This window comes from Egretta garzetta, unplaced genomic scaffold (genome assembly GCF_000687185.1).
Source record: "Egretta garzetta isolate BGI_Z169 unplaced genomic scaffold, ASM68718v1 scaffold273, whole genome shotgun sequence".
NCBI lineage: Eukaryota > Metazoa > Chordata > Aves > Pelecaniformes > Ardeidae > Egretta > Egretta garzetta.
The window spans coordinates 1,200,212-1,220,982 of NW_009259236.1; the positions used below are offsets into that span (position 1 = coordinate 1,200,212).

Genomic DNA, 20,771 nt, shown 5'->3' on the forward strand with positions numbered 1-20,771 from the left:
ACTTGATCCTGCTCTAATGGAATTTCAAGTGCAACCTTGAAAAAGAGCTTAAACAACTAGTACTTTAACTTCCATTAAGTTTCAGAAGTTAAGCATGTCATTCTCATGCATTTCATCTACGTTTGTGATATAGTGTGGCTCATGAGTGTGCTTTTGAAGCAAATTGACTGATCATAAGTGTTGCTTCACTGAGCTTTGCTTCACATTGTGGGGTGTTCTCAGAGCACATGAGCTGGATTCCTTTTGAATAAAGCCAAACTGAAAGATGCTCTCCAGCAGCTCACATAAAGAACTGCAGCTACAAATGGGCATTTGGCACGTGGGACCTGACTAGCTCTAGTTTGGTGGGGGGGAAGAAAAATCCTGAAATGAATAGTGTGATGTCTGATTCTGAGCACCAGCTGTTCTGCCCTATAGATCAGTTCCTATTGATCTACGCTGTTTGCGTATGTAGACATAATCACAGGCACTTTTGAAAAACCTTCCCTCCCCCATACCTCTTTAAAATTGAGAGCTGTTGGTGCATATTCTGGGATTTAAAGTGCCTGTAAACTCCAAGAATAAAAATCTTGACTCAATCCTGGCCAATTAATTAGCTCATAATGATAATGAACTGTGAGTTAAGAAGGTTCCGGTTTGTGGACTGAGCATATTTATACTTCTGTTTTGCTCTTAGTCATTTTCATGCTTGTTTGAAGATCTTGTGTGTTTATGTGTTAGTGACATGTTGCTGTCTTTCCTTTCTCAGATTAAGTACAAAGAAGGCTGGGAGAAGAGTAAGGGCCGGGGCTTTGAAATGAAACTTGATTCTCTGCCTTTACTTGCTGCCAAAGCTTCAAGAGATCTTGCCAGTGATGTATGTTATATTTAATTACCTAGGAATTATTCTTTATGTAAGTTGCTATAGCACAGGGGAATAAAGCTTAGCTCACTTCATCTGGATTTTAAAGTCCTGCATTTGGCTGTCTGTCTTTCTCAATGGCTGATGAAGAGTTGGAAACTTTCTCAGACTCTGCTATGAAATTTCACTCTCTGAAAATTATTTTTTAAATACAAGTGTACAGAAGGAAGCAAAATTTGCAAAATAGCAATGGCTCAGTCCTCCCATAGTAAAATTCAGTGTTTGGAATTGTTTATAGCCTCAAAAATACTGTTATCATCCACTACAAAGGGAACACATGTTTCTTTAGTCTGCTTTTTTAACAAACACACATATATAAAAAAATTTCCAAACAAACTCTTTTTAAACAACTTATCTCATTATTCTTAACCTGTGGAGGGGCAGAAAAGGAAGAAACTGTTCCTGCAGCTAGGAAGTGTTCAGCAATAGCGGTGATTCCAAAATCCCACCTCATTAAGAAAATCAGATCTTGAATTCCTTACTTGGTTTTTACATGGCTGATGTTTTATCTTTTGCTTTAAGAATCAGATAATTCAGCTAAGCAAAACCTTTAAGTTTATAAGTATATCCACCTCAGAGGAGTGAGCCTTAAAGAATGAGGTTAAAAGCAATATAAATGAGACCGACCTTACACCTTTGGGCATTTCTGAGAAAATCTGGGAAACCTGAAGTGACAAAGTGAGAATCAGACTAAGCCCTTGTAAATTTTGACCGTCCAAATCACCAGTGAAAAACATATTGCTTATCTCTTGGGTAGCTGGAAATGTTCTTTGACTTAAACTATTTTTTTCACAGATTAAATATAAAGAAGAATATGAAAAAACAAAAGGAAAAGCAATTGGAACCAAAGATTCGAGACTTTTGCACTCTCTGCAGGTGGCCAAGATGAGTAGTGAGGTAAATTATTTATTTCTCCTACTCAAAAGATGTTTTTCATAATTAGAAATCTTTCAGCAAAAATATGTGGTCTACCACTGTTACTGCTTTCACTATAAGAAATTCTTGGAAGTGTTTAACAAAAATTGATTTCCTTCCTCTGTCTGTGAATCTGCAATGATTACACAGTATTTTTGTTCTCCTAGAGAATTTTGGGTTGATAGTGTCCTTATTTTGGGGCAGGAAAATAACATCCTATTAAACCCCCAATATAAACACTTCTATGTAAAACTCTCAAGCAGATAAAGGTATGTTTAAAAGTAAGAATTACTGTAATAGAGAAGATGTCTCTAGAGTCTGCAAAATGCATCCTGCCATCTGTTTTCTGGTTCTCTCATAGGACCTGATTTCTACGTGTTTTTTGCCTAATCTGCACAAGGACCCAAGCAAGAATGGAGATTTAAGATTGCTTTGGCTTTGCAATACACTGATACAGACAACTTATTTTTATTCTTTCTATTTCTAGATTGCCTACAAAAAAGATTTTGAGGAGAGTAAGACTCATTTCCATCTGCCTATGGATATGATAAACCTGAGACATGCTAAGAAGGCCCAGGCACTTGCTAGTGACTTAGATTATAGAAAGAGACTCCATGAATACACAGTGGTCCCAGAAGATATGAAGACCAAATGGGCAAAGAAGGCTTATGGTCTCCAGAGTGATGTAAGATGATGTATACTCAGTTTGACTGTTCCAAGCAGTATGAGTGTTTATAGACTTTTTCAGTTTGACATTAATTCTCGTTTAATATGGACGCTGTTTGATTTGCACTACGACTCTTTAAAATGTCTTTGCAATGTCTTCGAAACTGGAAGGGGTGCACATGTCCACATGCAAACATTGTACCTGTGTTCCCCATGCCAATACATGTCATTTTCCTCTACAGCTTCGATATAGGGCAGATCTGATGTGGATGAAAGGAGCTGGGTGTATCACAGAAGGAAGTCTTAATATACAACAAGCCAAAAAGGCAGGAGATTTGGTCAGTGAGGTAAGCAAAGTGCTGAGGCTTCCGTCTGTTGTTTATTCAAAGATTTATGCACACTTATTCCACTACATTATGCAGAAGATGTAAGGAATTCCTAATACAGAAAATCTGAGAAATGGAAGAACTGATGGACACCGTTTAGTTATTCTACAGTTTAGGAGATCCTGGGTTACAGGTTAAAAATATGTTTTCCCATTATATGATCATTGTGTCAAGTTTGTGAGGCAGAAGTCCTCATAATTGTGCTTCCACCTCTTTTCATTCACCTGCCCATTTTGCAGAGCAGCATTGAAAGGAATTAGAATTTCCTGTGGTACGTGCAACCTGAAGTACATAGAGTTTTAAGGAACAGTGTTGAAAAATTAGGTATTTGCTAGCCATGTTTGGAAATTTCCTTGCTCTTCGGCAAATAAGGGCTGTGACTTTACTGGCAGCTTCAGCTTGTGCTGCTTTTCATTGCTTTCACTGATTAATTCATGGTTTCACACTGCCATTAACCTTATGGAAGTACACTTCCTCAGCTGCTTAGCTATGGTTGAGTTGTCTCACTAGTGCTAGGAAAACTAGAGGACAGATAGAAGAATAAATGAGGGGAAGTTTGACAAGAAGGATAAAATCCCACTTAGTGCTGGAGGAAGGAACAGAAGCCAGTTAGTTACTGGAGATCACACTCTCTGATACCTTGGGTCTCTGACATCCTCTCACTGCTCCTGCAAGGGGAAAGAATACATCTTAGAAACAAAAGAAGAGCAGCTACTCTCAGATCTGGTGTCTTGCTAGGGATAGACTGACATCTGCTGCTGTGGTGTGCTGTAGTAATAATCACTTCCACAAATATTTAATCCATAATGATCTGCCTTTTCATTCCAGTGCTGGGTAAGGCCAAGAGATGGCTGACAGTCACTTAAACTGGAGACTGGTGGATATTATTTTAGAGATCTCTATTGCCATACAGAGCCTGGCATTTTGTCATTTCTTTGCAGAATGTCACTATATTGTGTTCCGTGCAATATGACAAAACATGCTAGTTTTAATCTGCCTTCCTCCCTTCCAGGTTCCTAAAATAAAGCGATGAGCACCTCTTTGAAGTGCTGCATGCTTTTGTAACTTCTGTTTTGTGTTCCCCTAGCAGAGACACAGTGTAAACCGATCTGCTCACCCATCAGTTCAAACAGAAGGATTTCTCTCCTGAAATACCAGATAATGAGAAAATGCATTTACACCTTTTCTAGGTGGAATGTCCCACTTCCTGGTTGAACTGTTAGAATAAGAATTCAACTAAAGCATATAAGAAGTGTTTGCCTGGTCTCCTCTATCATACTGTGGTCTTGAAATAGGTTGCTGCATTTTTTTCCTTGTACTGTCTCAAAGACAGAAAGAGATGCTTGGCTTGCTCTCCAATGAGTGATGCAAAAGGCTCAGGCAGTGATATTGATTTAAAACAGGCCTGATCCAAAGCCTGATGAAGTCAATGGAAGTTTCCCATACGCTTTGGTGTGTTTCAGGTGTGAAGTAAAGAGTAAGAATAAAAGTAAGGGAAGCCTTATTTACCAAACTAGAAATGTTATTCTCTATGCAAATGTGTCTGTTCAGATAGATTTTATATAAGTGCTGGTACCAGAGGATGAATGGAGCACGATGTTTCTTCCCACATCCAAGACTTGAGCCTTGCAGAGGGCGCTCATAGCTGTTGCTCCCAGGAAGCCTTGACTGCAGTGTCTATGCTGAGCTCTGCTTTGAAAAAAATCTGGGAGAAGTTGGGCTGATAGGGAAGATTTTGAATTAAAGTTGCCTTCAGGACACCAGAATTCCTATTCTAATTTAATTGATAATTTAGAAATATCTTAATAATTGAAAAATATCTCAGTAACACACGTTCAGTGATTTGAACAACATGTGCATATACTTAGGAAGCCTCATGTAAGAAAATGAGATAGTAATATTTACTGTGTAGCTATGAACTTTCCTGGGCCCTGACTTAAGTCATACCCAGTTTGTGAAGGACACTCATTGGTTGGTGTGCAACCTAGATCTTGTGAGGTATGTAGCTAGTACATTTGGCACCAAAGAGTATCTCTGCTTGCTGTGTCAGCAGCAATGCATTTGGCATGCTCTTGCACTACCCTCCTCGCCACTGGGGTACTCCTAGCAGAAAGTACTGGCACTGGGTAGTATTTGGAAGCTTATTTTTCTGACACTTGTGCTAAAATTGTCTTGGGAATTTACAGGGGACTTCTGGCTCAGTCAGTTGTGTACTTTTTGAATGCACTACATTTTTGGAGAAGGTAAATATTGTAGCAACTTTTGTGTAACCTGCTTTAATTTGATCTAGAAAAAGTACAGACAGAAGGCTGATGCTCTGAAGTTCACCAGTGTGGCTGACAGTTCTCAGATCAAACATGCCAAGAAAAGCCAGGAACTGCAGAGTGATGTGAGTCCTTGACTGAATTTGTCTCTTTGCAAGTAGTTTACTCATATTGTGGTCGTTCCTGAGATATGTACAGTGGGAGGGGGTGGTGGTGGTGGAAGAGGACCCAGTCATGAAATGTTTCCATATATGAAATTTCTTGAGATTTATTTCTAAGGGGGTTTGTTTGTTTGATGAATTCTCTCATTGAATTCTCTGAACTAGAACAACAACAAAAAAGCAGACCCCAGTGGGAAAGGAAATAGGCAAGTGAGGCTTCTGATAAATGATGTCAAAGGCCAGAGGTGGGGGATATCTCTGCAAGACAGTTCTGGCAACATACCTGTGGGTGGTGCAGGCTGGATTCAAGTATGGCTGAAATGCATTGATAAGAGGATACCTGAGTATTCCTAAGAGATTAATGTCATCTGCACGAAAATTGGCTGTCCTTGAGGTGGTAAAAGTGAGGAAGCAAGCTGGAGGGAAACCACAGTACTCCCAGCCAATCCTCTGGCAGTTCTTCAAAGCAAGGTAGACATTAGCACAGAGACTAATACACATCCATCCCAGCTTCTGTGTTTCTCTCCAGTGAGGGCCCTGGCAGACTACTTGAAGCTATATTAGCCTTGTTAGACCACATGTTCTTCAGATGTTGCTGTTAAGGTACTTTTAGCAAAATGATAAAATAGGCATATTTTCCCAAACTAGGTGCCTTCAGAATGCTCCCTATTCTTCCTTGGGGCTGGCAACCCTGGCAGATGGTATTTCAGAACTCCTTGGCAGGACTTAGCTGACAGCAACTCACTTATAAGTTTCCAAAAGAAGGGAAACCTGTTGTTAGAATTGCTAACCAACTCATTTTGGAACAGTAGTGACTTGCCAAGCTTTTTTTTTTATTACATTTAATATGTCATGCCTTGAACGGAAGATACTGTCAGCTTCTCTGTTGTTACGTGAATGAAGGAAGCATTATTGCTTCTTGCTTGGTCTTTTTCAGGCAGCTACCATGTTTCCCTTTTTTTGCTCCTCTGCATCAAGAAAAAACTGGTACTTGCTTGGATGAGTGTTGGGTGGCTCAAAGATGTCACCAGATTGAATCAGAGGAGAATGCTGGTCTCCTGACTCTCATTACTTATTTCCTATGTACTGGACAATGCTGCCTTAGTGTACCTGTCTTGAAGTCAGAATAGTAACTGTGGATTTAGAGCTTTATAGTAGGGACATTTTTTTTTCTTCTTCTGTGAGATGTAAGAAATGTAACACTTCATGAAATGGGACATCTTTTCATAGCTTTTCAACAGCTCCTCCAACAGCTTTATGGGCTTCTGAAACAGAGCAGTTAACTTCTATGTTGACATTGCCCTGGGATATAAAACGGAGATATTTGCTACTTGGATCATAAAAGGTCCTTGATATTTTCATTTGAAGTTGGAAGGCTAGTCCTCACTGGAGTACTGTGTCAGCAATACATTTAGGTGACAAATTTTCTCTGTGGATTCATTTGCTTAGTTTTCTTCATTTTGTGCCTAAAATTCACTATTTCTGTGTCCTATTAAAGGCTTTCATTCCACCTAAAAAGTAGCTGTAGTTTAATATTGAATGGAATACATTCTTGCATACATTTTGTACTGAATACGAGTTAATGTTGGCCAGTTAAGTGGCTAACTTTAGGAAAGAGAATTAAAGTACCCTGATATATATGTTGTTTCACTGCTTCCCTGAAATTAGACCATGAGAAGTTGGTCAACCTGACTTTGTGGGTCAGCTTTTCAATTCAGATTGGGAAAAAAAGTCATGATGCTAAAGACTAACTCACCAAATAAATTAACCCTAACAAATCCTTGAATATTTGGGGTGTTTTAACCAGTATTGCTTCAACATTAAACATGGACTACTACTTGTTAACCACGCTTTGCTTTCTGTGGACAGGTTGCCTACAGGTCAGGAAAAGAGCAGTTTCTTCATCAGTACACCATCAGCAAAGATGATCCTGTCTTCCTGCTGGCCAAAGCAAATGCTGCCAATATCAGTGAGGTACTGTGTGAGACAGAGGTTTGGATTTCCTCACTCCTGTGAATAGTTAGAGCTCCTGTTGAAATGTTTGTTCTGTAGGTAAAGGTTAGGTTCTTTCTCTGAGAAGGTCCAAATATTTTAGATGTAAAAACTTTATATCTAAATTTAATTACTTGCTCTTAATTAAATACTAGTCACATCTGCTCTTCTGGAGACTAGTCACTTTTTGTGTTTGAAGCCATGTATTTTCCACATGCTTGCAGATGTGTGGCACTTTGACAGTTTCACTGGAACCAGTGAGATAATGGGGTTACAGTATCCACAGTTACAGTATGCAAGCGAAAACACCGGGACTTAGACATACGGTTGCTGGGCATGGAGTGTACTCTGGTCTGATGTTACTTGAGAGCTTTCACTGTGACTATAAAACAAATAGAATATATTGATAGTAATAAAGAGACTGTGTTATTGTCACCTTTTTAGAAACTGTACAAGAGTAGCTGGGAGAAGCAGAAGGAAAAAGGATTTGTGCTTCGTCTGGATGCTTTGTCATTCTTGACAGCTACGGCAAAGAGGGATCTGGCAAGTGATGTGAGTATGGACTCCATCAGCCTTCTTTATTCTTAGGACAGCTGACAGTCCAGGTTGCTACCAGAGTGCTGGGGATGTGTCACATATGTCTTGGTGCCCTGAGCCACCCTCACTCGATTCGTGCTAAGGAGCAATGGAGGAGTTGTCTGGGTGATTGGCATTCCATAATTAGTCAGAAGGTTTGCTCTGAGCAATTCAGAGTTTTTCCCCACATGCTGACTGTGTTTTCCTATTCTCATTTTGTCCTGAGGGTGAATTTTAGAACTCAAAATGAAGTGAAAATCTCCTGTGAAATATTGTAACTTAATACATCTACGCCTGGCCAGAAAAGTCCTGAAAGAACCTTCTGACCTTAGTGTTTAAAGAATGTTGTTTTCTAGAGAGAACCAAAAAGGAAAAATTTCTTACAGCTTTTTGTGAACATATTATTATTGAGAAAGGGTTTATGTATCAAGGACCGAGCATCACAGCACCAATAGACCATTGCTTTGCTACTAGCAGAGCTGTCAGTTTGGCAGCTGAGGTCATTTACTCATGGTCTGTTTTTTTTATCCACAGATTAAATATAAGGAAGGTTATGAGAAGATGAAGGGTAAGCTGATTGGAGTAAAGGCTGTGGAGGAAGATTTGCAGATGGCTCATTCCCTTCAAATGTCAAAGTTGCAGAGTGATCTGGAATACAGGAAGGCATTTGAGGACACAAAGAATCAGTTCCAGGTCTCCATGGATATGATTAACCTTGTCCATGCCAAAAAGGCTCAGAATTTGGCCACAGATAAAGGATACAAGACAGCTCTCCATCACTACACAGCCCTGCCTACTGACAGGAAAGTGGCATGGGCCAAGTGGGCCTATGGATTGCAAAGTGATGTAAGTCCAGAGCTTAATGTATTGCAATATCCTTTCATTCAAGCCCCTCATACACTTAGAGCTGAGTTTCTTCAGATGTTTATGCTTTTAATGCCATGACATATTTATGCACCTAGTTTTTCAACTGTTAAACAGCTAATATTAAAACAGTAAGCATTAACCACTTATTTGCTCAAGAGATATATTTGAGGAGTTTTATAATCCTGTTTATGAGCATGGCTTCTTCAATGTCTACTTCAAATGTTAATAAAACCCTAGGATTCATGTACGATGTACATTTATTCTTTTTACCTAATGTGCAGGGAGGTTACATAATTTATGATGAAAAAATTGGTGATAGGATTTGATATGGAGACCACATGCTCAGCTGAAACCATCAGATGAACTGTCTGGTGCTGTAAATGGTTATTATAAATCAGACTTTCCATTCTGAGGTTTTGAGTCAGATCTTTTCAAGGAGACTTAGATACGTGTAAAGGTCTTCTTGAGGTACAGGTCCTGAAACCCCTCTGGCTTCTTTGAGAAACCCACCTGTAGTGGTGCTTGTATAAGCTTTTGGAATTCAGTAGACTGTTGGGAGGAGAGATTTGCGAGGAAAGTGAGAAGTACTCCTGTACTCTTCCTCCTTAAAGACACATGGAAAAAAACAAAACAAAATGCTTTCCCTCCAGTGTAACAAAAGGGTAAGGGTTGGGAAATGCTGAGTATCATTTTCTTATCATTGCAAATCACTAATGATATTTTAAACAGTGCGCTATGTGCAATAAAACTGAAGTTTTTGCTATGTTAGCGTAAAAAATAGAAAGGACAGTAAAGTGTAGACCACTTCTAAAACCTACCTTGCAAAGCATATTGCACAACTTCTGGTGAGTCCTGATACTTCTATTTCATTCCATAATTTTTTTGCTTTCCTTGCAACTGTGCAATAGTGAATAAAACAAAAGCAGGCACTAATTTGACTTGGTTGTTGTTCCTGAGATGTCTGAATCCTTTAGTGGCATTTTAAGTGTATGAACACCAACAATAGGACTTTTTTTTTCTTTGTCAGAACCGATACAGAGCAGATTTGAACTGGATGAAAGGAGCTGGATGGATAGCCACTGGGTCATTAAATGTGGAGCAGGCTAAGAAGGCAGGAGAACTCATTAGTGAGGTGAGATTTCATGACAGCATGTAACAGAATTTGCTGCATAATGCGTGCAAAATGTCTGTATAAAATTAAAATAATTTCCACTCAAAGGGGAAAGAAAAAGGCATACCACATGAAAGCCCTCAAAATCAGGGATAGGACTGGCAATTAGAGGGAAACCAGATACCAAACACACACCAGTAGGAGTCCATATAGCCTTTGCAAAAACAAAGTAGGTGACAAATGATATTATGAATAATAATGGCAATCAAACAGTGCTCAATTGCTACCCACTAGCCTACCTTTTTAATGAAGCAAAACAGGAGAGATGATGAAAAGATGCAGTCACTGGACCCAGAACTTTCTTTTGTAACAGATACGCATTCCTTCTTGCTCCTTTTTCATATGTAGTCACATTAGCTATTGAAATTCACATAGATATGTCTGTTTGTGGCTATCTATCAGCCCAAGTAGTTTTCATCCTTAGTTCTCCCTATAACCAGTTTCACTTACAGGAAAAGGTCCTGTAGTCCTTTATGCCAGTCCTATGAGGCCGTCAAAGGAGGTTGTAGTAGAAATGGTTAAAAGGTTCATAGTATTCTGTTTCTGTTATTTCAGAAGGAGTCCTACTGTCCAAGTCTGCTGCAGTAGGAGACTGAATCCTGTGATTTTTTTAGATAAGCAGTGCTGATGCAGGAATCATCTGTCCATTCTCTCAATGAGAATATCAGCATAACCACTGGTGTAGTGTCTCAGAAAAATATGGTCATCCTTTCATGTCTGCCTGATTGCTAATACTGTTCTTTTCACATGTAATCATCTACAATTAAGAAGGATGATTTTTTTAGACACAATAAACTAGATCCTCAGCTAGCATAAGGCAAGGTAGCTTCACAAAAGCTGGTATAGCAATGCCGGCTGGAATGGTAATTGTGAATCTGTATAGGTAGACCATTTTGATGTTATCGTAGTGAACACTGCCAAGTAGAAATTTGACCTGCTAGGTTGTTCATCTCAACCTTTTTGTGAGTACTAAATAATTTTAGATGGCTATAAGCATCCTTCCTTCTTACATACACACAGTGACTAGCCCATGTAATACTGCTAAAAAACAATTGCCAGAATATCACTTCTAGGAATTTTATGTAGAGATGTTCTGGTCAACTCTTATTTGTCTCTACAGCTGATCGGGACAAAGTGCAAACCACTTTTGTCCCTAGTTAAACTTAGTAAGGTTGCTCATTTTTAAGGGATTTCTTTCTGAAACCAAAACATTGCTCATAAGCTTGTAATACTTTAAAAGAGTTAGTGTGTTTTACATCAGCTTTTTGAGTCCCCAAAGAATCAAGATGTTGCCTCAAATAAAATTCTGTGGATCACAGCTCAAATTTAAAAGAGAATGACATGCCTTTAGACTTGAACACTGAGATACAAACAATTTCCAGAAAAACTACAAACATGCTTAATGACTTTGGAGTTCATCACAGGCATCAGGAAAATTTAGTATGCACTACTGGGAGAAGGGACAAGAATATTGATGGGTATAGGACAACTCATGCAGCAAGGGAAGCTTTTAGTGACCTGGCCATATGGAAAAAGTCAATTTGCCATCAAACAGCCTTCATCTTAATTACGTATATATAACAAGATCTCTCATAAACTACTATGGGTCCTTTCAAGCAAGCAGAATTAATATAATTATCTAGAAGATATATTGTAACAATTAGGCACAGTGTTAATGGCTGCACAGATTTGCTATAGGTGGTAGGAAAAAACCTAAACCCTGAAACAATAAGTTAAACGATTGCCATTATTAACACACTACAATTGTATATAATTTCTTGCTTAAAGAAGCTATAAATAAAAAATACAATCAGTCATATTTGAAGTAATCTGAAAAATATTTTAAAAATCGTGAGTTCTGGAGTATTTAGGTAGGCAGAATCTGATTTTGAAATGTTTTCCTTATTTTTAGGGAGAAATACTTTAATATTAATCGGCAAAAGGTTATTGTTAAATTGAAACAAATATTAATCTGAAAGTACCTAGGACATAAAGATGAGGAAAGAGGAATAATAATTATGTTCACAAATTCACTCTAATCTCCAGCAACCTATGATTTTTCTCTTTCAAATAGCATGAAAGAGCAGCACAAAATTCACAGCTTTGATCTTTTTCTGCTCAACAGAAGAAGTACCGTCAGCATCCATATGCTTTGAAGTTTACCAGTATTAAAGACACTCCTGAGATGATCCAGGCTAGAATTAGTTATAACCAGGCTGTGGATGTAAGTTATAATGTATATACATTATGATTATAAGAGTGGTATCCTCTTTGAACGACCTGATTGAAGCACTGGCTTTCTCTCTCTTTCTTTCTCTGACATTATCCTTGGGAACCATGAAACTTCTGTGTTCTGGTGTGGTGCATCTCACAAAGAGCGTGTTTCTAACTTGGAATGAGAAGTCATGGAGATCCCACTGAAGTGAATGGGAGTTTCATGTAAAAAGGCTTTCTGTCCAATTTTTTTTTCAGAAGTAAAATTTAGGAGTGACATTTGGCCTTTAGAGACTTTTGGCCTTTTGAGATTTATTGAGGAAGAACACGTTTGGGTTTCTTTCCCCTTTTCAAACAGATATTTCAAATTTCAGTTTCTGCATATTCTTTGGAAACAAAATGTAAGGCAGCATGACAAGGAAGAAAAAATAAATTATTTCAAGCTGTCATCCTGCTGAGAGAGAAATCCAGGAGCGGAAACCTTAAAGGGAAGAATTGAGGCTGTTTGGTGTTTAAACATGTTTATTTTTAATAGAAGAGCGATTTAAAAATATTGTAGACTTAACTGGGATAATACAGAAGTGAGTAATAAGCAAAAGTCACTCAAAAAAGACAAGTTTCAAACATGAGAGGATGTTTTATTGTGAAAATAGATATTTTTAAAGTGAAGAAGAAGATGAAAGACTTTGTGTAAAACACATGCTATTGTAATACTTATGGTGTCTATGCCTTTGGTTTAATTAATAAGATCCAAAAGGCTTACATCTCAGGCAGGATAAATATAAGTCATTTTGTTCCACTGAGCCACAGTCAAAATCAGTCTGCTGCTCTACTTCTTCACACATGGAGTTTTCATTAATTTTCCTCTTATGGAGGTGCAATGCAAGTGGGCCTATTTGCTGAAGAAAGTGGCAGCAGGGTGAAATGGAGAGGTTCATTCTAATCTAGAGGATCTCAAACCCTTACATGGAAATAATAGCCTGGGAAAGGCAAGTTGGGTGGTCAAGACATGGGTCATATCTAAGGCCAAAAAAAAATGGTGGCTGTCTGCACTCATCTGAAAATTATGGTGTCAATGTAAGAAGAAACTAAACTAGCAGAGAAAAATAACGTGAAAGAGGTGAACTCTGCATAGCCGTTGTAGGGGAATTTGCAGTTAACGGCATAGAACTCCTCTTATCTGTCTGCAGACATCCTAAAGTCAGCTAGTCCTTGGCCAACCCTATATTCTTCCTCCAAGGATTGATATGAGTAGCCCACATAGACACCTGTTTTACAATGGGATCAGTCACCTTCTGAGCTTTTTTTTAATCTCTTGCCATTGACTGTTGAGTACCTCCTTGAAACTAGCTCTGGAAATAAATTTGGAGTAATTGCATGGATAATTGCCATCATATTTATCTGCTAAAAATGAACAACTTTGGAAAGATATGTTTGGGGAACTTCAACTCCCCAGATTTCTGTGGAATTTCAAGGTGTTGTTGGGCCACTCGTGGTTGCACATCCTTAATAAATGCTGTTAATTCTCCCTCTCTCTATTCACATACGTTGGAAGTCTTATCGAATGAATATTCAAATAACTGAATTTTCATATACATTGATATATTATACACTCAAAAATTCAAGGAGTTCCTCTCTAGTAAACTCTAGATGATAGGTGTACCAGACTCCTAAAGCTTTTTGAGTACTTTTTGACTGATACAATTGCCTATATTTATTAATGCCACTGTCATTTTTCTGTAGTTTTTCCTTTCCATAAACCTACTTATTCATGTTTTTGTCTGAACTAGTGACTGAATGTGTTTTGAGTACTTGCTACTGAAATTCACTTGTATTTGCAGAGGCTGTACAAGGAGCATGGAGAGAGTGTAAAGCATCAGTATACGCCAACAACAGATCTTCCCGAAATCCTTCAGGCCAAATTAAATGCTATGAATATCAGTGAGGTATGAATCTGACTTACAATATTTTAAAGGAAAGTTAAAAAGTTGATAGTGCTTTGCTGTTTGTCCTACACAGGAAAACAAGCTAAATTTCTTTCCGTTCCCCTGTATATGATCATTCTTTGGTCTAAATGTTTCTGAAGTAGTATTGGTAAATCAAACTTCATATCAAACTTCTCCTAAGTTAGAAAGATTAGGAATGAACAAATGCATTTTTATAATGGGTGTTTGTCATGAGATTATTTCTGTTGTGTATTTCATTTATGTTAGGCCTTTGTGTTAGAATAGAATTAAACTAATGTGGTAACATTGCTAGGATAGCAATAATGCTACAGTGTCAACCCTCTGAACAGCAACTCTGCTTTATTCGTGTTCCGTATTTCCTAGATTCGCTATAAGGAGTCCTGGAGAAAGATGAAAGATGGTGGCTATCAGCTGAAACTAGATGCCATTCCCTTCCAGGCAGCAAAAGCTTCGGGTGAAATCATAAGTGATGTATGTGAACTTGCTGCTGATATTATCCAGTAGGTTATGTCAGTCACTCCAGACTGTTTCTGCTCTGTTGACTGACTTCTGATGGAAACAACATGTCCAGCCAACTCTACATCTGGGAGACATCTGGCGTCAGTCTAGTTAGTTTTGGTTCTCGAGGTGCAGACACAAGGAAGTGTTATTGGTAACTAAGCAAAGGAAGGTTTGCAAAAGCAAACAGCCATTAGCAAAGTTGACCAACTTAACTGCTGTAGTGACTGGGCAATCATAGGGATTGTTCAGGAGCTGTCAGCCACTGTTAGCTAGGCAAGCTTTGGAAGAGAGAGCTTGTTTAAGGAGGTTTTACCCTTCAGGGTTTGTCTTGGGTGTCCTTTACAGATTGTAGAGATACTTACAAGCATAGGAGACTAGGTGTTTGGACTTTGCTAGAGAGCTAATGGAGAGAGGCTCCTAGAGGCTGATTCTGAGCACCTGCACCAAGTTCTTGTCTTCCACCACCTGTGTAACAGCAGATAACTAACCCAAGCTATTTGTAAGTGTTCATTGGTGTATTTTTTCTCTAAATAGGATAAAATCTGAAAATGTTTGTACAGGTGAGGTCTTCCTAGCATTCATTAAAAGTTCATTCATATCATATTAAGTATAGCCAGAATTTATTGTCCATAGCTCTCTTTCTGCATTATGAAAACCCTTTTATTCAGGTTTTAACAACCCGACTAATACTCATGTTCTCTTCTACTGACATTTCTATTCTTATTTCCTTTTTAGCACAGGTATAAGGAGGCATTTCAGAAAATGAAAGGACAGATGGTTGGCTCACGTGGCCTGGATGGCGATATTCATATTGCTCATTCAGTCCATGCAGCATCACTACAGAGTGATGTAAGTACAAGAAAGAAGATGTGGGCATTTTGGAATTGGTTTCCTAACAGCGGGTAGATCCTCGTGGAAGATGCACTTAGCTGTGAATTAGCTGTGGAATAGCTTACTATTTAAAACGTAGGGCTTTCTCTCCCACTTTTCAGATATTTCGATATAATCATGATATTCTTACCATTCTTTTACATTATTTACAGTAACATTAATTTGACAATAAAAGAATACTGTGCATTCTTGCACAATCCCCTGCTGCATACCACTGTTGCCTAGCATAGAATATTTTACTTTCTAAAAGTATCACTCAGAGGTGAGGTCTAATTGAGAATTAGTAGTGGTCTTTGTACAGAAGTAAATTAATTTTGGTAGAGATACAAAGTTTTCAATGATTGTTTTCAGTGTACTGTTTTCCTGAAAGACTAAAGGGTGAATGAGTTTATGGAATTTCAAGTTGGACTTTTTTGGTTTGGGAATGGTTCCCACTTGGTCTTGGGATATGCTATGAATCATTTGTTCATTGTCTATAAGAACTGTAATTGTTCAGTGCATTTTGAACACTGTGGCTGGTTGGACTTTTTTGGTTTGGGAATGGCTTCCACTTGGTCTTGGGATATGCTAAGAATCATTTGTTCATTGTCTATGAATTGTAATTGTTCAGTGCATTTTGAACACTGTGGCTTGATCCAGAAAACAGTGAAATGTTTGTCTGACTTTAAGCACATAAATAATATAAGAGCTATTTATCTTTTTACCAAAACTATCCATAGCAAGCCTGATTGTGGATATAGGTGGGACAGTGTTCATGGATTTCAGTGAATGCTGGGCTTGTACTAGGAATCTTTCTTGTGTGATGGTATGCTCAGACATACAGGTAACAATAAGTGTCTGAAGAATTCATCCCTCTGTCAGGTTACTCTAAATCAGTTTGATGATCATCAATAACTCTGGATGTTCATTGTCTGGATGAACAGCCTGAACATCTCAAATTTGCGTAATCTGATAGGGGAATGTCATGTGAAAAAAAATTTTTGAAGATTTTTATGGCTTTCTTTTCCTGGACAGAAACAAGAATTGAAAAAAAATCCAACACTAAAAATAACATTTAAAACTATGAAATGAAACTGGCCAAATCAACAGAGACCAATAAATATTTTGAGTGAGGTTTTGTACTAATTTTAATATAGATATAACTGTTTGCATTTTATCCTCAGGCAATAGCTTTACCTTTTTGATGTGATTTCTAGAAATGCAGTGAATTAAGAATCCATTTATCAGTTTGGTAATGTTATAGATTCAATGTATCCAGTTTTCACAAAAAAAAAAGTATAAGTAATATCTCAGCTTAATTTAATATAATGTAGATGGCTACTATTTTGATGAAGGATAGGATGCCACATATTCTAATTATAAGTGTTTATCATTCACAGTATAATTAAATAAATTAGGGAACTTACTTTTAAAAAGAATAATTTATACTGGGAATTAGAAGAAATATGGAGAATGTCTCTTCTGATCAAAACCTGAATTCTTATTACCATTTGTGAAATCTACGTGATCTGTTTTTAATTTGATAGGTTAAATATAAGCAAGGTTTTGAAGATACAAAGGCTCACTTCCACCTGCCACTGGATATGATAAACTTGGTACATGCCAGGAAAGCCCAGTCTTTGGTCAGTGAGCAAGAATACAGACAGCTGCTACACCAGTACACTTCTTTGACTGATGATGTGAGATTGCGGTGTGCCAAGAATGCATACAAACTACAGAGTGAGGTAATTGCAAATCTTGCAGGATAGTTCTGTTCCAATTCATGACAGCTGATGGTATGTATTTGAGCAGCAGCTGAGGGATAAACAAGGGCTATTCCCCCTTGATTACATTCAGAAATGAGACAGTTATCTTACTGGGCAGTGGTACAACACGTGTGATCACACCATACCGAGAGATAAGCTATACAGTAGTCTTTGATGACTGGGCAGAGAAATGTTTGCAAGTGGGGATGATTGCAGTGTTGGTGAAATACTCTTTTTAAGGTATTGCTAACCATGCAAGCTGTTTACCAACTGGTATTTGAGTTGGCTTGCATCTGGCTGAAATTCGTATGTACTTCCACAAGAAAGATGCCTACTATTAAAAATCTGATTTGTAACAGACTTCTAAACTCTGGCCTAAGACATAACCATTGAAATTCTGAGAAGGATGAGTTTAACTCCCTATGTAATCTTGAATAAAATTAACTGGATAATTTCTTACAAATTTAAGGTTAGGCTGTGTCTGTAGGCACAGCCCTGAGCAAAGGGCTTTTAATAGATTACGTTGCCTCTGGAGACCTCAGGAGGGGATGTATCTTAAAAACAAGTCTGTCCCCCAATTACTTCTGTATAGCAGTTTAACACTTTCAGCCAACGGTCTTAAAGGTGGCAGACTGTGTTCAAACAAGTGTAAACATCAGATGCCAGTTGTGCTGCCCTAACTTGGGTGGAAACACTTGCAGTCACAGATGCTGAGGCAGGTTTCCATCCCTGACTCTCTTCTGAATTGGGAGTAAAATGCTGGTTGCCAGCAACATGTCTCAGAGTGCAGAATTTAACTCTCTTACCAGATGGTCCTAGGGTGAGGACCAAGCTCTAGCATTGTCCTTTCTTATCTTCTGACTCACGAAGGTTATTTCCTGTGCACAACACTGTGATGCCTTTGAGTCTACAGGCTAGCACTGGACAGACATAGACAGAAGAGGAGCTGGTTCTGCTCCGTTTCCATTATAAGTGGTTGGCTGAACCAAAATGCCTCATTAACTAAAGCTAGTTCTTCCCTCAGTAAGCAGTAGCAGTTTCCACATATCCATCAAGTAGGCAAATCTGTACTTTACTAATTGTTTGGTCTTTATAGCAGAAAATATGATGACCCTTCTCCTCCTCCTCACTCTTCTCATCATCAAATGAAATAATATTTGTCATAATGTATCTACTAATAACTGGTAACTTTTGAAAAAGTAATCTTTACAATGAGTAACTGCTGGGTTTGGTGGTCTGGAAAATATTTTAACAAAGCCTGTACAGCGGCTTAATGCTATTTTTCCTTAGTGTTCCCTACTTATATTATAACCATTCAGAACTGTTTAAAAGCAAGGCTATTTTGTCTGCAATTCCACTTATTAAAAAGTTAGCAGCTTTTATTTAAAAATATTTCCATACACTTTTCTAAACTGGTCTTATTTTATATATATTTATAAATAAATAATATGTAACTGTGATTTATGTATTATATATGAAGAAAATTCCTGTGCCTAGGAAGTTTTTTCAAGGTTATGAATGGAAGTTAGGAGCTCAAGTATCATTCAGTGTTCATGGGACTTAGTACTCAGAATCTTGCATCTGTACTGTAGATCTGTCAGTGCTGTATGCACACAGACACATGCATAAAGACAAGAACATAAGGTAATGTATATGAACTGTCTGTGGTAAATACTAATTTTAATGGATATATTTGAATACCATTATTGTGTATTTTTGGATGAATAAATGTAGGGCATCTCAAAGGCAAATTTGTAATTACTTCTGCTTGGTTTTCCTTAGCATTTATACCGTTCTGACATGAACTTTATGCGAGGAGTTGGATGTATTACTCCAGGGGCCCTAGAGATTGAAGGAAAGAAGAAAGCTTCTGAACTCATCAGCGAGGTAACAAAAGAGGGTTTTGATTTCTCCACTACAAACAAGAGTTTGCCAGATGTCTTTCTATTAAACTGGGCTGGCAAAGTGACTCACTGGATAATGCTAGGCTCCCTCCCCTTGCGTTTGATCATTCCATTTGGGTCCTAACTGCAGATGGGTGAACCTGATGGAGTTCAAGGTTTTGCAGACTTTGCTAACAGTTTTCGCCAATGTTTTCTCCCGTGTTTCAGACCCAGGAGTTTGTTATTTTATGTTATTTATGTTAGATTTAAAATGGGCTTTTTCAACTAAAAATAAGGCTGTGCCTATCTCTGTTAAGTAGCTTTCCTGTTTCTCCAAAATTAGACTGACCTGCAGAGCGCCCTGTATATTACACTGTCCTCAGCTCTGCTCCTGCTTTACAGTCTTAGTCTGTTTTTCACTTGCTGCTTTGCTATGCTGTTATTTTTTCCTCTCTGTAGCTCGATTTTTATTTCCTCTGGCGTGTTCTCTTCTTGCAGCCTCCCCTAGTTTCGAATCTTGGATCTATTGCCCATATTCACACAGATGTGAAATTAAGAAAAACATGACTGCTCTTCCTAGTTGTGGGTTTTTTTTTTTTTTACACCTTATTCCTTATTTACTTTTCATTTCCTCTGTGAGACTTGAATGCATCAAATTCAGAGTAGCAAAAGGTAAATTAGTCTAATGGTTAATAGACACATACCCTTTTCAAAGTAGAGTTTTAAGCACAGGAAGCAACACTAGACCACGGGTATTGGAAAAAGTCCCTTATCTGACAAGACAATTTAGTTATTCTGTTCATTTTTCTTTGTGTGTGAACTCAGAGTAAATATCGTCAGCAGCCACATTCCTTCAAGTACACATCGGTGACAGACTCTCCTGGCCTCCTTCATGCAAAATTCAGCAATATGATTGCTAATGAGGTAGGCTCTCCTAACGTGAATCACAAAATATGCTTTTCAAAATGCAGCGAGCTAGTGATGGAGTAGTGGGAAAGAGAAAACCCTGTTCTGAAAGCAAAATGCATCAAAAAGAAAGCAAACATCACTGATTTGTGCTTTTTCACAGTTAGATCACATTTTATTGTTTCCAAACATTTAATACCATTTTCAATTCAACCCATTCTCTTTCAAAAAGCTTAAATGTTATCCATGCATTAGAGTCCCATTATCAGGGTTTTTTCACATGAAATAAAGCCTCATAAGATCAGTTCTGCTGGGGGTTCTTGAGGGAGCTCATTTACATAGTATGGTCCACTTTAGAGGGCTCTGATAAGAAGAATCACTTTTCTAATTTTTGAAAAACAAGACAAAACCCATAGGCAAATTATCAAAATCATCTGTAATAACATGAGGAAAAATCCAAGCTAGGGAAAATTGGCCTGTTTACCAGAAATCCCTGCCCTTTTATTTAACACACATTCATGGTGCCCTTAATGTTTATAGGTCCTCTTTTGGCCTGCTGGGAATATACCAATGAAAGTCTAAGAATGTAGTGGGTTGGCATTATGTTATATGTATAAAAATCAATGTAAAAGGTTTTTTATGCCCAGAAAAAAAGACCCCATGCAATTGCAATTGCAGTGGTATATTCTTAGCTGGTTTTTGTGCTGGCTGACTATGGTTGTCATAATCGTTAACAGTTTAAGTACTGCTGTTATGTTACTGAAG

At 38.0% G+C, this 20,771-nt stretch overlaps 1 protein-coding gene across 6 annotated transcripts in view; it reads left to right on the plus strand.

The window, feature by feature from the left end:
* The window catches only part of LOC104123621 (nebulin related anchoring protein), a 60,538-nt gene that overhangs the window by 29,586 nt on the left and 10,181 nt on the right, over positions 1-20,771 (plus strand). For 4 of the 6 annotated variants that reach the window (XM_009635894.2, XM_035891490.1, XM_035891494.1 and 1 more), the window contains 16 exons: positions 749-856; positions 1,697-1,798; positions 2,304-2,501; positions 2,725-2,829; positions 5,159-5,257; positions 7,163-7,267; positions 7,730-7,837; positions 8,396-8,707; positions 9,756-9,860; positions 12,025-12,123; positions 13,955-14,059; positions 14,444-14,551; positions 15,317-15,430; positions 16,999-17,196; positions 19,000-19,104; positions 19,926-20,024. In XM_009635894.2, coding sequence (XP_009634189.1) covers positions 749-856; positions 1,697-1,798; positions 2,304-2,501; positions 2,725-2,829; positions 5,159-5,257; positions 7,163-7,267; positions 7,730-7,837; positions 8,396-8,707; positions 9,756-9,860; positions 12,025-12,123; positions 13,955-14,059; positions 14,444-14,551; positions 15,317-15,430; positions 16,999-17,196; positions 19,000-19,104; positions 19,926-20,024 — 2,070 coding nt within the window. The remainder of the gene's footprint in view (positions 1-748; positions 857-1,696; positions 1,799-2,303; positions 2,502-2,724; positions 2,830-5,158; positions 5,258-7,162; positions 7,268-7,729; positions 7,838-8,395; positions 8,708-9,755; positions 9,861-12,024; positions 12,124-13,954; positions 14,060-14,443; positions 14,552-15,316; positions 15,431-16,998; positions 17,197-18,999; positions 19,105-19,925; positions 20,025-20,771) is intronic. The other 2 variants (XM_035891492.1, XM_035891493.1) reach the window with 2 other exon arrangements.